Here is a 17,174-nt window from a genome sequence, read left to right as displayed (position 1 = left end):
TTTCCATCCTGCACACATTAAGGTGCACTCCTACTGTCCAATCTCAGGAGATGATTCCTCATGAGAGGGGGGGAAATTATTTGTAGTATTATTTGTGGCGTGTATGAAGCTTTATTTTACATTGTACAACTAGAAGGCGAACAATGAATCCCATTGGCTCAAAGATGATTAAATAATATTCTTTTGTGGAGTGCTGGCTCTCTGACTATTTATTCAATGCATTTATCAATAAATCTATATTCTACGGAGGAATTCAAGGTGGATTTGCACAGACCGACCAATCAGTTCAGGTAGCACTGATTATAGTGGATTAAAAAAACAAACATTGCAGGAGTCACAAAGTCTAGTCATAACTAATTTAATACCTTATATTCAATTAAAATGCACATGAAATAAAAAAACAACAATTAATATTTGTGTAATTAACAAAAGCACTTTAGAATCATGCAATGTAGACTATGGGCCTGATTCAGCCAGTTTCGCAGCTGCGATTACGCACGCAATCGGCTGATTGTTGCGTTCTGTGCATGCGTATGCATCGCAGTATGTGTGCGCGAACCAGCCACTACGATCGGGGGTGGTCGGTGAAACACAGGCGTGCCAATGCGTTTGAGAGTTAGGGGTTAAGGTTAGGCACTAAGGTGGGAGGGTTAGGTTTAGGGTGCGGGGAGGGGGAGGTTAGGTTCAGGCACAAGGGAGGGAGGGTTAGGGATAAGGAAGGGAGAGGGGGAGGGTTAGTATACCGACCACCGAGTGTCGGTATGTTAACCCTGTCGGGATTCTGACCGCCTGGATCCTGTCTTTCAGTATTACATAGCGATTCCCCCATACACAGCTTGGGCTTTCACTATTTGCGATGAGGTTAGCAATTCCTGAGTAAGGTCAGACCTTGTGCAAGTGTGCGTGAGGCTGCGATTGTACTCGATGTTAATGATGTTTTCGCAGTCTTGCACAGTATTACGGATGTGTGTAAGGTAAGGTGGGTGTCCTTATGTTGTGCTGCGATGGCATAGTGATCAGAGTGGATTACCATATCATTGCAGTGAGACTGCGCGTGTAATCGCAGCCGTGATCGCGATTGCGATCCGTACTGAATCTGGCCCCTATGTAAGCAGTGTAAACAAAGTAGACTAGAACAAATAATACATTGATTGGTTAAACAGTGAAATTTATTCCAATCTGTTATTAGTAATAGTACTAAAAGCATCTATCTATATATACAGTACCAGTCAAAAGTTTGGACACACCTTCTCATTCAATGGTTTTTGTTTATTTAAATTATTTTCAACATAGTAGATTATACTGAAGACATCAAAACTATGAAAGAACACATATGGAACTATGGCCCTCATTCAGAGCCGTATGCTCTGAGCAGAGCGCACGCTCTGAATGAGGGCCGGGCTCCATTTTCATGGAGCGTCCTCCTGGACGTTCGTATAGCTGTGGGTCACCACCCACAGGCCATACGAGCGTGCATTGTGATGGTCGCGATGGTCGAGACCATCGCGACCATCGAATTTGCGAGCCGGAGCCTGCGGTTGAGGTTTTCAACCGCAAGCTCCGGAGTGATTTTGGCTCTATCAGAGCCAAAATCACTCCCACTGACATCACTAGTGATGTCAGTGGGCCGGCTTCTGACGGGAGGCGTTCCCGTGGGAACGCCCCCGTCAGGGAGGCACGCCCCCGGCACGCCCACCAAAGGGGGCGTGCTGTCAATCAACATTGACAGCACGCCCCCTTTGATCGGACACAACGAGCGAAGGACTTTCCTTCGCTCGTCGCGTCTGGCGCATGCGCATGACGGAGCTCCCTCCGTCGTGCGCATGCTCAGTCCATAACATCGACCCACTCGCGAGCGGACAGCCGCTCGCGAGTGGGTCTGAATCAGGCCCTATGTTGTAAACAAAAAGTGTTAAACAAATCAAAATGTGTTTTTATATTTTAGATTCCTCAAAGTAGCTCCCTTTTGCTTGGATGACAGCTTTGCACACTCTTCGCATTCTCTCAATCAGCTTCATGAGGTAGTCTCCTGGGATGGTTTTGAATTAACAGGTGTGCCTTGTCAAGAGTCAATCTGTGGAATTACTTGCCTTCTTAATGTGTTTGAGACCATCAGTTGTGTTGTGCAGAGGTAGGGTTAGTACATAGTGGACACCGCTATTTGACTACTGTTGTAATCCATATTATGGCACCAACCACTCAACTCTGTAAAGAGAAACGACAGTCCATCATTACTTTAAGACATGAAGGTCAGTCGATACGGAAAATTTCAAGAACTTTGAATGTATCCTCAAGTGCAGTTCCAAAACCATCAAACGCTATGATGAAACTGGCTCTCATGAGGACCGCCCCAGGAAAGGAAGACCAAGAGTTACCACTGCTGCAGAGGATAAGTTCATTAGAGTTACCACCCTCATAAACTGCTACTTAACAGCACCTCAGATTAGAGACCACATAAAGTCTTCACAGAGTTCAAGTAGCAGACAAATCTCAACATCAACTGTTCAGAGGAGACTGCGTGAATCAGGCCTTCGTGGTCGTATTGCTGCAAAGAAGACACTACTGAGGATGAACAACAAGAAGAAGAGAATTGTTTGGGCCAACAAAAACACAAGGAATGGACATTAGACCAGTGGAAATCTGTACTTTGGTCTGATGAGTCCAAATTTGAGATTTTTGGTTCCAACCGCTGTGTCTTTGTGAAACGCAGAGAAGGTGAGCAGATGGTTTCTGCATGTGTGGTTCCCACTGTGAAACATGGAGGAGGAGGTGTGATGGTGTGGGGCTGCTTTGCTGTTGATTTATTCCAAATTCAAGGCACACTTAACCAGCATGGCTACCACAGCATTCTGCAGCACCATGCCATCCCATCTGGTTTTTGCGCTTACTGGGACCATCATTTGTTTTTCAACAAGACAATGACCCCAAACACACCTCCAGGCTACGTAAGGGCTACTTGACCAAGAAGGAAAGTGATGGAGTGCTGCGTCAGATGACCTGGCCTCCACAATCACACGACCTAAACCCAAATGAGCTGGTTTGGGACGAGTTGGACCGTAGAGTGAAGGAAAAGTAGCCAACAAGTGCTCAGCACCTCTGGGAACTCCTTCAAGACTGTTGGAAAACCATTCCAGAAGACTACCTCATGAAGCTTATTGAGAGGATGCCAAGAGTGTGCAAAGCTGTCATCCAAGCAAAAGGGGGCTACTTTGAGGAATCTAAAATATAAAACATATTTTGATTTGTTTAACACTTTTTTGTTTACAGCATAATTCCATATGTGTTCTTTCATAGTTTTGATGTCTTCAGTATTAATCTACTATGTTGAAAATAATAATAAAAAAAACATTGAATGAGAAGGTGTGTCCAAACTTTTGACTGGTAATAAATATAGATATATATATATATATATATATATATATATATATATATATATATATATAATATATATCTAACACAGGCAAAATCCAGCACTCACTTTTAGGATGTAGTTACTTCACCCCGTTGCCCTCATTGTAAATAAAGTCTTGCCATAAGTAAATACACACAGAGCGATGCGGCACTACGGGCTTTGAAAAAAACACTGGTTCAGTGGTTTTTTCAAAGCCCTGAGTGCCGCACCTGTGTGTGTGTGTGTGTATGTATGTATATATATATATATATATATATATACACATACAGTCAGGTCCATAAATATTGGGACATTGACAGAATTTTCATATTTTGGCCTCTATTCACCACCACAATGGCTTTGAAATGAAACAAACAAGATGTGATTTAACTGCAGACTTTCAGATTTAATTTGAGGGTAATTACATCCAAATCAGGTGAACGGTGTAGGAACGGTTTCTATATGTGCCTCCCACTTTTTAAGGGGCCAAAAGTAATGGGACAAACTAAACAATCCTAAATCTAACTTTCACTTTTTAATACTTTGTTGCAAATCCTTTGCAGGCAATTACAGCCTGAAGTCTGGAACGCATAGACATCACCAGACGCTGGGTTTCATCCCTGGTGATGCTCTGCCAGACCTCTACTGCAAATGTCTTCAGTTCCTGCTTGTTCTTGGGGCATTTTCCCTTCAGTTTTGTCTTCATCAAGTAAAATGCATGCTCAATTGGATTCAGGTGAGGGGATGACTTGGCCATTGCATAACATTCCACTTTTTAGCCTTAAAAAACTCTTTGTTTGCTTTTGCAGTATGCTTCGGGTCATTGTCCATCTGCACTGTGAAGAGCCGTCCAATGAGTTCTGAAGCATTTGACTGAATATGAGCATATATTGCCCGAAACACTTCAGAATTCATTCTGCTGCTTTTGTCAGCAGTCACATCATCAATAAATACAAGGGAACCAGTTCCATTGGCAGCCATACATGCCCACGCCATGACACTACCACCACCATGATTCACTGATGAGGTGGTATGTTTTGGATCATGAGCAGTTCCTTTCCTTCTCTTCTCTTCCCATCACTCTGGTACAAGTTGATCTTTGTCTCATCTGTCAATAGGATGTTGTTCCAGAACTGTAATGGCTTTTTTAGATGTTGTTTGGCAAACGCTAATCTGGTCTTCCTGTTTTTGTGGCTCACCAATGGTTTGCATCTTGTGGTGAACACTCTATATTCACTCTTGTGAAGTCTTCTCTTGATTGTTGACTTTGACACATATACATCTACCTCCTGGAGAGTGTTCTTGATTTGGCCAACTGTTGTGAAGGGGTTTTTCATCACCAGGGAAATAATTATTTTGTCATCCACCACAGTTGTTTTCCGTGGTCTTCTGGGTCTTTTGGTGTTGCTGAGCTCTCCGGTGCGTTCTTTCTTTTTAAGAATGTGCCAAACAGTTGATTTGGCCACACCTAATGTTTTTGCTATCTCTCTGTTGGGATTGTTTTGATTTTTCAGCCTAATGATGGCTTGCTTCACTGATAGTGACAGCTCTTTGGATCTCATATTGAGAGTCTACAGCAACTGATTCCAAATGCAAATGTCACACCTAGAATCAACTCCAGACCTTTTACCTGCTTAATTGATAATGAAATAATGAGGGAATAGCCCATACCTGTCCATGAAATAGCTTTTGAGTTGATAGTCCCATTACTTTTGGCCCCTTAAAAAGAGGGAGGCACATATTGAAACTGTTGTAATTCCTACACCGTTCACCCGATTTGGATGTAATTACCCTCAAATTAAATCTGAAAGTCTGCAGTTAAAGCACATCTTGTTTGTTTCATTTCAAAACCATTGTGGTGGTGAATAGAGGCCAAAATCTGAAAATTCTGTCAATGTCCCAATATTTATGGACCTGACTGTATATATATATATATATATATATATAGATAGATAGATAGATAGATAAAACCATCCGGACTACTGTTTTGCATAGTTCTATGGAGACGCCAATGAAGGTACTATATAAAGTACACTGTGCCGCAGAACAGCTTTGAGATAAAATTATTGAACACTTCTCAAAGCTCCCCTCAAGCAAGGTTCAAAAAACGTTTTCCAATTACCATCTTATGTAACCTTACACAGGACATGGAATTTGAGATGACTTTTAAAATGCCTATTTTTCATAGTAAGGAAAGTATTACTCCTAATACATGAGTAGCAGTACAAGTTCTTATGCTAATAATCGAAAAGTTTTAATATTTTAATTATCATTTATTTTAAAAAATTGTGCTTCGGAATACTTAGTTTTTTTAATCTAATTATGTGCAGAATTGTATTTTGTTTTAATGAGAGGAATGACAGCTGTCAGCCTGCCATACAATGGGCCTGAAGTTTTCAGTAAATCCAGTGTTTGTTGTCTGAACAAAAGAAAATGTGTACTGTGTGTATATAGTCACACATATGCAGAGTGTACACATCTTGTGATACCACTGTGCCTATGTAAGTGTTTTGTTTACTACAAGTCATCACATCAGTGCACACTTGCACCTACCCCATATTTGCCTATCCTCCCGATTATAGCAGGTGACTCCTGAAAATTGGGTAAAAAGGTGAGCAAGTCTTTCGGAGGCTGGAGCCACTTGCCAATTCACGTCATCATGACTCCACCTCCTGCTTCACAATGCCAGTAGTCACACCATTGTAAAGTTGGGATGGGGCTACAATGACGCAATTGCATCATCACGCCCTCAGACTGCTGCCCCAACCCCCCCTCCCGCAGTGCCGACCATGGTCAGCAAGTATACCCCACCCTATGCTAGGTGCAGAAAATACACATGAAAGCAGACATATTTACATTTACTTTCAACTCTGCATGGCCCGCAGTTGTTTCGACACTCCCTATTGAACGTTCCCTAAGATGCCAGGATTTGGGAGGCCCCCTTGAGGCATGCAGTGAATTGAAGTATATTCCTGAACGATACAATTTTATTCCATTTCCTGCTAGTGGCGCCTGAGGATCTTAATTAAATTTACTTCCTAAGCCACTGGCCGCCGCACAGCTTATATCTTACCTGGCCATTCTGACTGTATTATATGTGTGGAGTCCCGGTCACAGTTCCCCTCCTCTACCTTCCCAACTAGACAAGCTCCATCACTGTAGGAAGTGAGGAGCTATTAGAGCTGCTGCATAGCAATGTATGCAAATACCGGCAGGAGGAGCATGAGCTCTGCGCTCTCCACACATACTGGTATGCATCACAGTTTTTGGGGAGATGTATTTAACCTTGGAAAGAGTTAAAGGAGGGAGATGATGTATGAATGGATGGCTAACAACCGGTAAATATCTGGACCTGATTCGCCCATTATCATGATGAAGCAGGTCCAGTCACCCCCCAGATGTACAGTATTATAACAATTTGCTAAAGAGGGACAATGTTAACTCACCTCTCTGGCAAATTGCTCTCTCCCTCTTTCAGAATCTGACCGGCGCTTGCAGGGAGTCTGAACATGTGTCGGACAAAAATCCCCAGCAGCACCTGCAGCTTCATTGAAAAAAAACAGAAAAAAACGTCATTGTTTTTGTTTTTTGTAAACACAATCACTGGCAGCATATTCCGACAGCCAAGGGCAGTGCTGTGGTGCAGCAATGACATCTGCAGCTGTCGAAATCGATAGTTGCTGTTGTCAGAACCGTCAGTGCCACTGACCACTCATAAATTGCCATCCCAGATCGGTGCTCTATCTTGGTATAGCGGCACCAATAATGACATCCAAAGTGCCGACTTCCCGCACATATCTGCTTGGCACCTCAGGAAGCTGCGGACAGAAATGTGTCTATGCGGGCCCGAATGTAGCAACAATTTAATTGCTCCTTCAGGTGCCCATTAGTTAAGGCGCCCGATAAAATAATTGAATCACCCTCTACACGTTTTTTCACTGACATATCCTGTTATACAAATACAAAGCATGTGCGTGTGACACCTGTTTACAGGAACAGAGACATGTATGAAAACATACAACCGTACAATCCCCCTTTCCTATGTGTTTCGTGTGCCCCATGTATGTATGTACTACAATGGGTCTTTGCACATCTGTGCATGCATTGCATTGGGCATTGGGCCTTGCACCTGATTCTGAGTTGGGAGCTAAGCAAAAAAGAGCAAGTAACTGTGTACCTGGACAAACCATGGTGCACTGCAAGAGGTGCACATACATTTATTTATTTTGCATGCTGGGTAAATACTGTCTGTTTTTGCATGTAGCCCACAAATGCTGGGCAGCTTTATTTTTACACTGCAATTTAGTTTTTGGGTCTGAACACGCACTTCTTAAATCTAAACCTCACTGCATATTTTAACCTCTTGCAAATTGTATTACTGTTATCTTTAATATGAATTATTGCTTTTAATATGTCACTGGTACGGTGCACAATTTTATTTAATAAAATAAAGGTTATATTTTATATATCAACTTCTATAGTGCGCCTAACAAAGAGACCATCCTTTTCCTTTTTTCTCTCTGATGTAATTAAGAGCATGATAGGGAATGTATGGGAATCACCCATATACTGACAATGTACGTTTTCCGTAGCAAAGGGTAACGTTGCCTGTAGCTGTATCAATGTCTCTGTATGTAGTATCCAGTGTGTGTCTTTAGTGTGCACTTTGCATATATGAGCCTGCACAAAAATGTGTGTCGCTTCCTACATATACTGCATGCACTGTACTGTGCTCTCCAAGCTCATGTGTGCACTGTGCACCTGCACACCATCCCATATCTGTGTCTGTACTGTGTACTTTGCCATGTGTGTCTCTCTAGCATGCTCCTAATCAGATATGTCTATATTGTGCATACTTACCCACCGCGTCACAGTTCACCCTTCCTTATCTATATAGTGTAATCCCATACCTATATCTATTCTGTACATCACACCTACACTCCTGCTTCACAAAAGGCAATTGCTGGGTTACTTTTGCTATTTTTGTCTATAACACAAATGTATTTATACGTTTAAAGGCAAATGCTAACTACAAAGGTAACAACAGAAAAATCAAGAAAGAAAAACAAATTTTGTAACAAAACAATTACAAGAAAAAAACCTATATATTCTAAAGCAAAGAAGAACACTAGATAGTATGTAACATGCAGGTAGGAAGTGGTATGCTCAAAGTTCTGTAAAGGCTACACATATACTGATGTTTATATTTCCCTACATATGTTGTTATTGATAAGTATTTGTGTTTTCCACTGTATTTGCAGGTGCCTGTTCAGCACAAACGTATGTCAAAGTCAAATAGTGTAGATTCATCATTCCCGAACATGGCTCACAACGCAAACGTGCCTGATCAAAATGGCGAGATACGAGCCAATACATCAAAGAAACCACTGAAAGCGTGCCGCAATGCAATGACTAAAGCGGTGTCTTTAGTGACTGAAGGAGAATTAGCTCATGATTTAAAAAAAATGGAAAATGCAATGGTGGCACATATGAAAAATGTGAAGGACAATTTTGGCCGTATTGGACAAACAATGCCGAAAAACACGTATCCAACACCGCAGCATAACAATCGTCCAGCAAACATTCCAGAGGAATATAAAAAACCTCCCCCTTTTGCTCCAGGATTTTGATAAATGAAAGTTGCTGGAGTGTAGATGTGTGTACAATATACTTTATCCAATCCACTGCTCTCTGCTGCTATGGGATGAACATTTGGAATGAGCACACACCTGATGGCTTCATGTGTTATTATAGCGAAGTCTTTATCCAGAAGAAAGCGACTGAGAAAATGAGGAATGTAACAAAAATCTGTGCAAACCTGTGCGATTATTGTTCCCTAACCTGCAGGACAGGCATGAAGAATGAAAGCCTGTAAAACCATCTATAGGGCAAACATGCCATAAACGCTGGAATACATTATAATATTCCATATTATTATCATACAGTTGTTTTAAATACATAAATACAATGTACTCTTCTGAAAACTGCATTAAGAATATGTTACGAGTTGTGGTTCTTTGTTACAAATAGCCATATTCCAGAAACAAATTGTAAAGCCTGGGGTCACTGTATATGTGATTTTATAACTACTACTGGCTCGCATGTTGGGTCATGTACGGTTATCAAGCCTTTGCTATGGCATGCACTGTCATAGGCTGATGCATACGTCCAATGTGTATATCTCATCTCAACATAACACCTTCTTCATGTGCACCATTGAAGCATGTTTGTGTTTTGTTTCAGTTTTGTACTAATTATTCTGTGAATAACGTGTTGAAAGAAGACATCAAAGATGTATTTTCTCATTACACTAACAAAATGTATACTGTATATCAGGCACTACATCAATGACACAATAATGTGATATACCATATTATTGGTGCCTCCCGAGTCCCCGCTCCCAAAAATATGTAACCCTGTGAATTGCACTATATGTCACACCATCAAATAGACTGGGAGTCACTGTTGCAGATTACTATGATCATATATTATTTTTATGATTGTGTATTTCATACAGTATGCTACCAATTTTCTTTAAGCCTTTCAAAATTATTAACTGGATTCTTCTCTTCAGATGTTATATATGTATTGATTTGTACATGTCTTTTTTTATTAAATACATTTATTTGTTTATGCTAATTACGTGTGTGTGTGTGATTTATTTTAACAGGTCCTTTATGGCATTGAGGCAAAGTTGTTTAGTTTCATTGTGCTTGACTATGGCACAGGTCAGGTATGCTCGGAGTGAAAGTTGTCAAGGGCCTATTGTAAGAAGTGGTCATGTGGGCATAGCCAGCGGCAGTGCCTTGTGGGCATAGATAGTGCCTCCCTTGATTCCTGCATTGCCATGTCAACTTTAATTTGCTCATAAAATGATATTAGGAAGACAGACCTCTCCTATCACTCTCCACAAGATAAACCAACCACCACTCAATGACAAAGATTACATTAGTGTGACCCCAATATGACTAGCCATACAGAGCCTGGAACTTGTATATGAAAGAGCCACATGTTGCCTAGTAAAGGGTGATGGTATACATCCATAGAAACATCTAATTTCTAATTGTGGCACCTTCTACCAGCACAATAATGCTAATAATGATGAGACTGGTAGTGTATAGATTTATATAGAAGGAAAGCCTATTGCACTGGGATATATATACGTATATGAAAAAAATTAAATAAACTTGAAAACTTGGGATTGGATTCTAAGGGTGGTATTCAATTAGTTTTGCATCCGCAATAAAGTTTTGCATGCCGGACTTTTCACCTACATCATGTATTTTAGCCGCGGAAACTTATCGTGCGCGTACCCTCTATTTGCCCTATTCAATTCCAAAAGATGCGAAAACGGTGACATGCGAAGTGAGAACTGGCGAAAAGTGGTGTCAGAATCGGGGAAATCACCCTGAACCCCCCAAAAGATGCAGAAACATTGGGGAACAATGTAGTAGTGCCCGATTAGTCCTAATAAAACTGTTTTGGGTACGTAAGTTGGTACAATAGTCTCTAATTAGCGTATTTGCACAAGTGGTGAAGAATGGCATAAAGCAGTATTTTTTGGAGAAAATAAGTATTCCTGGCAAATTTGGGGTACCTGAAAATGGATGCAAGCATCTTTTAATGTCTCTAAAGTGAAGTTTAAAAAAAGTCAAATTCCTCCCTCTTAAAAGCAACTGCAATCCCAAAAACACTTGACCCCTTCTTAGTGCACCCTCAGAACCTTATTTCGCTAGTCTGCGGACTTGTCCCCCCACTTTGTGCTTTTTCGCCCCCAAATTCAAAGTACTTTTTTGGGGTCTTCCTAAGTTTTCTTCCTGGATTTTTCTGTTTTACGCAGTTGTCCTTTGGGGGGCTGTTCCAAGGGTTCTAAGTGGTTTCCCCACCTTTGCACTCCAAAATAAAAAATGTGCACTTTTTTTCTCCTGCTATTCAGAGGTGAATCTTTTTCGCCTATTACATTACGCAAATAGCGGATGGAATTGAATACGGAGATAAGTTTCAGACAGGCGAAAAGTCACAATTGGCGATACTTTTTCGCGGATCTCTGCTTTTCGCTTCCAACTGAAGACGGGCTTAAGATTGTAAAATGTATAAGAACCTGGTTGCAGAATAGGAAACAAAGAGTTGTAGTAAATGGAGTGCAGTCTCAGGAAGGAATTTTGACAAGTGGTGTACCCCAAGGATTTGTACTTGGAACAGTGCTTTTTAATATCTTTGTTGGTGACATTGCGAATGGTATTAAATGGAAAGTATACCTTTTTGCAGATGACACAAACATTTGCAACAGGGTAGACATGCAAGCAGGGGCGTTTCTAGAGAGGAGGGGGCCTGTGTGCAGTCTCCGACACTGGACCCCACCTATCTGTCCGGCGGCCACGAGCGCACTGAGCTGTGGGTGGCCAGCGCCGGAGTTATAGACTCTGGGCACTAGAGTGCACCCAAAGTCTATAGAGTATGTGCAGGTCACCGGGAAAATGGCCACAGTCGCCATTTTCCGTGTACTGCGCTTGCGCAAACGACGGGAAAATAGCCGCGGTGGCCATTTTCCAGTTGTTTTTACAGCGCTGGACCCGGCCAACGTGGGATTCCGGATAGGTAAGTAAAACTATGGGTGCAGGGTGTGCGGTGCGGGGCCCCCCTGTGCCCCGCACACCCTGCACCCATTATAGATACGCCCCTGCACACAAGGAGAGGTAAGACAAATAATGGAGGATCTAGATAGACTAGAGAAATGGTCAAGAATGTGGCAACTACAGTTTAATGCTAAAAAATAAGAGATCATGCAATTGGGCCTCAAGAACCCAAATGTAAAATATAGTATCAAGGGTACTCTAATGGAAACTAGAGAGGAGAAAAGGGATCGAGGAGTGACTATTTCAGGTGATTTAGAGGCAGGTAAGTAATGTAACAAAGCAATGAGAAAGGCAAGTCAGATGCTTGGTTGTATAGATAGAAGGATAAGTAGCAGGAAGAAAGAAGTAATAATGCCCCTGTATAGGTCATTGGTATGGCCTCATCTAGAATACTGTGTTTAGTTCTGGAGGCCACATCTCCAGAAGGATATAAGTACATTAGAGCCTACAAAGAAGGGCAACTAAAATGATGCATTGCCTACCCAGAAAGACTAAAAGATCAGTCTCAGTATTTGGTCAGTGCAACAAGAGATTTCAAGGTATTTTCTGGGGAACAACTAAAAAATACACATCTAGGTGTGAAATCGCAGTGTTTTTGGTATACCTAGCTGTTTTAATAATCATTATTTTTAGTTATGTAAATTCTACTGAAGACAGAAAAAAAAAACAACAATAAAAAAATCCTAGGGGTATATTTACTAAAGTGCGGGTTTTTAGAAGTGGAGATATTGCCCATAGTAACCAATCAGATTCTTGCTATTATCTTCAAGAAGGTGCGAGATAAATGTTAAGTAGAATCTGATTGGTTGCTATGGGCAACATCTCTATTTCTGAAAACCTTCACTTTAGTAAATATACCCCCTATTGTTATTCCGGGTGCTAAAATGATAAAGATTTGAGAACCAAGAGCTTCAATCAAGGTTTTTTCAATTAGAAGGTCATCAGTATGAAGCATTAATGGGCTATAAAGAATGTCTGTTCCCTATGTGGATAGAAATAGATGGTTTCCCCAGCAACAATGGAAAAGAAAAAAACAGTGCGATACCCAGCAGGGAGCTATTGCAGGTAATTTGCATTTGCTTACTCTCCGGGAATTGTAGGGAGACTTCAAATTCCACACTTTGCTCTCAGACCCTGTCCATTACTACCGCGCAATGGGTGGGGCAGAGCAGTAATGATGGGCTTTACTGTGAATTGCACCATCATGGCCATGTTCCCAGCGACATAGTTGGCGGGCCCGTAATGACAACATTCTGCTTTATGCCTCCACTCTTCACCCCTACACTTCCCTTCTGTGATAAAGGAGAAATTTGAAAGGTGTTCAAAAGATGGCACAAAAAAGCTGCCTAGGTTAAATCAATTTCTAGCATACATATCACCAATATATATATAAGTCAAACATGGAAGAGAAATCGAAATGACTCAACCTTTGGCGCTAAAAAAGATAACAACACTTCAATACATGTGAAAGAGTTATCACATATAACCACATATATAAGAGGTAATACCTTCCTTATAAATGTCAGGCGGAATGTTTATCGGTTATTGTCCCTGGGTTGAGTGACCTATTCTTGGTACTGCTTTTGTCGTCCTATTCACTCAGTGAATATGTGGAAATAATAAACAAGTGAAAGAAACCCAATGTGTAGTAAATTGGTGTATCAGGCTCTTACTAAATCAGTGTTTACTATAGCAGTAGAACAATGCGTGCACCACTCACACTCTGGTTAGTCGGAGTATATATATCAAGGTTTCTTTATAGGGTCTAAACATTTCTTTCTGTTTGTGTATATGCAGTGCACTCCTCTCAGTGTGGACACCATCTTTTACAACTGTGTCTAGATTTTGACTGTCGACATTTTGACCCATCTACATTTTAACTACTGACCTTATGTTCATGTCATTCTTGCACATTACAGTGTCAACCTTTTGATTGTCTATGTTTGACTATCTACATTTTAACTACATTCTATAAGTGTATGTACTCTGTTTATATATATATACACAGTATATATATATATATATATATATATATATATATATACACACAGTATATATATATATATATATATATACACACTACCGTTCAAAAGTTTGGGGTCACCCAGACAATTTCGTGTTTGACATGAAAACATACTTTTATTTATCAAATGAGTTGCAAAATGAATGGAACGTATAGTGAAGTCATTGGCAAGGTTAGAAATAATGATTTTTATTTGAAATAATAATTTTGTCTTTCAAACTTTGCTTTTGTCAAAGAATGCTCCTTTTGCAGCAATTACAGCATTGCAGACCTTTGGCATTCTAGCTGTCAATTTGTTGAGGTAATCTGAAGAAATTTCACCCCACGCTTCCTGAAGCACCTCCCACAAGTTGGATTGGCTTGATGGGCACTTCTTGCGTACCATACGGTCAAGCTGCTCCCACAACAGCTCAATGGGGTTGAGATCTGGTGACTGCGCTGGCCACTCCATTACAGACAGAATACCAGCTGCCTGCTTCTTCCCTAAATAGTTCTTGCATAAATTGGAGGTGTGCTTTGGGTCATTGTCCTGTTGGAGGAGAAAATTGGCTCCAATCAAGTGCTATCCACTGGGTATTGCATGGCGTTGTAAAATGGAGTGATAGCCTTCCTTATTCAAAATACCTTTTACCTTGTACAAATCTTCCACTTTACCAGCACCAAAGCAGCCCCAGACCATCACATTACCTCTACCATGCTTGACAAATGGCGTCAGTCACTCTTCCAGCATCTTTTCACTTGTTCTGCATCTCACAAATGTTCTTTTGCCCATATTAATCTTTTCCTTTTATTGGCCAGTCTCAGATATGGCTTTCTCTTTGCCACTCTGCCTAGAAGGCCAGCATCCTTAGTCGCCTCTTCACTGTAGACGTTGACACTGGCATTTTGCGGGTACCATTTAATGAAGCTGCCAGTTGAGGACTTGTGAGGCATCTATTTCTCAAACTAGAGAATCTAATGTATTTGTCTTCTTGCACAGCTGTGCACCGGGCCTCCCACTTCTCTTTCTACTCTGGTTAGAGCCTGTTTGTGAAGGGAGTAGTACACACCGTTGTAGGAAATGTTCAGTTTCTTGGCAATTTCTCGCATTGAATAACTTCATTTCTAAGAACAAGAAAAAAGTAACTGTCTCAACACTCCTTGTGCTAATGTCTTTGGATCCTCCAGGTCCTGGCACCCTAATGCTAACCACCACCCCCAGCCTATCGCCTGGCTGGCTTATCCAGCATCAGGAGCAATGAGCATCAGGTGTATGGAAGCTTTAAACCCTTCCAGTAATTATTCTAGCTGGGTCTGTGTAAATGTGAAAACCTGGAATTCCACACCTCCACTGCTAATGCAGAACGCACAGGTTTCACTCCAGTCTCCCTTGGAGGGAGCTGATTCCACCATAACGTGGGCAATTCAGGTGATATATATATATATATATGTAATGTACCCCTTGAGCCCTGTGAACAGTCCAAAATGGCATATAATGTATAGTACAAAATGATGCAAGCTAATTGATATCAGCTCCACCTTGTTATAGTCAATCTCAATTTGAGTAACACCTAAAAAATTAGAACAAGGGAAAGCTAAAGGTGCCCCAGATCATTCAAATACCATGGAGCAAAAATGATCATTATGCATGTAACTTTGAAATATATAGGAAAGCTTATCTGGAATATGGAATTTCTTTAGGCCGCACTGCACTAGGAAAAAAAATCTTCTTCAATGGTCACCAGGTAATGCCTCTGTCCACAAATATTATGTCCCTGCTGAATTGTACAGGAAAGCTGCTGTTACTGTACAATCTGTGAAATATGTGACGTTTGTAGATAGGGCAGATCTATGGAAATAATGTAAAGTGTAATAAACACAGATGGTAAGGTGCTGCCTGAAAACAATCCTTGTGCAGATATACAAATTGACAAAAACTAATTGTAGTAGAATTCAATAAGCATATACTGTATTCTACAAATATTCTACCAATTCCTCACCCTCTTCAGTGTTGTGTACATCCGCATCCTCACAGAGTATTAATTCGTCCCCGCTGGAATCCACCGCCACAGGTCCCTCTGTACGTTCTGGAGGCTGGTCTCCCTGGAAGAGTTGATAATTCATTTTTATGAACATCATCTTCTCCACATTTTGTGGAAGCAACCTCCTACGCCTTTCGCTGACAAGGTTCCCGGCTGCACTAACCACTCTTTCAGAGTACACACTGGAGGGGTGGCAACTCAGGTAAAATAGAGCCAGTTTGTACAGGGGCCTCCAAATTGCCTCTTTTTCCTGCCAGTACAGGTACGGACTGTCTGACATGCCTACTTGGATGCTGACACCAATGTAATCCTCCACCATTCTGTCAATGGTGACAGTATCATATGCAGTGACAGTAGACTTGTCAGAAATTGTTGGCACGTCCTTCAGTCCGGACCAGATGTCCAAACCGGCCCTTGACTTATGACACAGGCGCACGCTTGGCGCTGCTGCTGTGTTGATGCACGTGCGGCTACTGCACATACATTTCGCACACAACCACAGAAAAAAAAGAATTGTTTATTTTTTGTGGCGTGCACTTTGGGGGTTACACCACCCTTTAACAGACTTATGGGACACAGGCGCACGCTTGGCGTTGCTCCTTTGTTGATGCACGTACAGTGCACACAATTCACAAACACAGAAGAAAATGTTTTATTTTTGTTGGAGCGCACTTTGGGGGTTACACCACCCTTTAACAGACAGACGCACGCTTGTCGCTGCTGCTTTGAGGATGCAGGTGCGGCTACAGCCCACACAATTCACAAAGACAGAAAAAAAAGAATTTTTTATTTTTTTGGAGTGCACTTTGGGGGTTACAGCACCCTTTAACAGACAAGCCAGCTGGCCCTTTAGTTATGGGACACAGGCGCACGCTTGGCGCTGCTCCTTTGTTGATGCACATGCAGCCACAGTGCACACAATTCACAAACACAGAAAATAATTTTTTATTTTGTTTGGTGTGCACTTTGGGGGTTACAGCACCTTTTAACGGTTAAGCCAGACGGCTCTTTACTTATGACACAGGTGCACGCTTGACGCTACTTTGTTGATGCACGTGCGGCTACTGTGCACACAATTCACAAACACAAAAAAATATGTTTTT

The 17,174-nt window shown here is 41.4% G+C and overlaps 1 protein-coding gene across 3 annotated transcripts in view; it reads left to right on the top strand.

Annotated features, from left to right (window-relative positions):
- The window catches only part of HSH2D (hematopoietic SH2 domain containing), a 66,783-nt gene extending 56,765 nt beyond the window's left edge, over positions 1-10,018 (top strand). For all 3 annotated transcript variants that reach the window (XM_088469006.1, XM_088469007.1, XM_088469008.1), the window contains exon 6: positions 8,653-10,018. In XM_088469006.1, the coding sequence (XP_088325132.1) occupies positions 8,653-9,021 (369 nt within the window). In that variant the 3' untranslated portion in view covers positions 9,022-10,018. The remainder of the gene's footprint in view (positions 1-8,652) is intronic.
- The last annotated feature ends 7,156 nt before the right edge of the window (positions 10,019-17,174 follow it).

This window comes from Taudactylus pleione, unplaced genomic scaffold (assembly GCF_031769625.1).
Source record: "Taudactylus pleione unplaced genomic scaffold, aTauple2 ptg000087l, whole genome shotgun sequence".
Lineage (NCBI taxonomy): Eukaryota > Metazoa > Chordata > Amphibia > Anura > Myobatrachidae > Taudactylus > Taudactylus pleione.
Note: the sequence above shows the minus strand (reverse complement) of the source record. Positions and strands in the feature narration are given on the sequence as shown.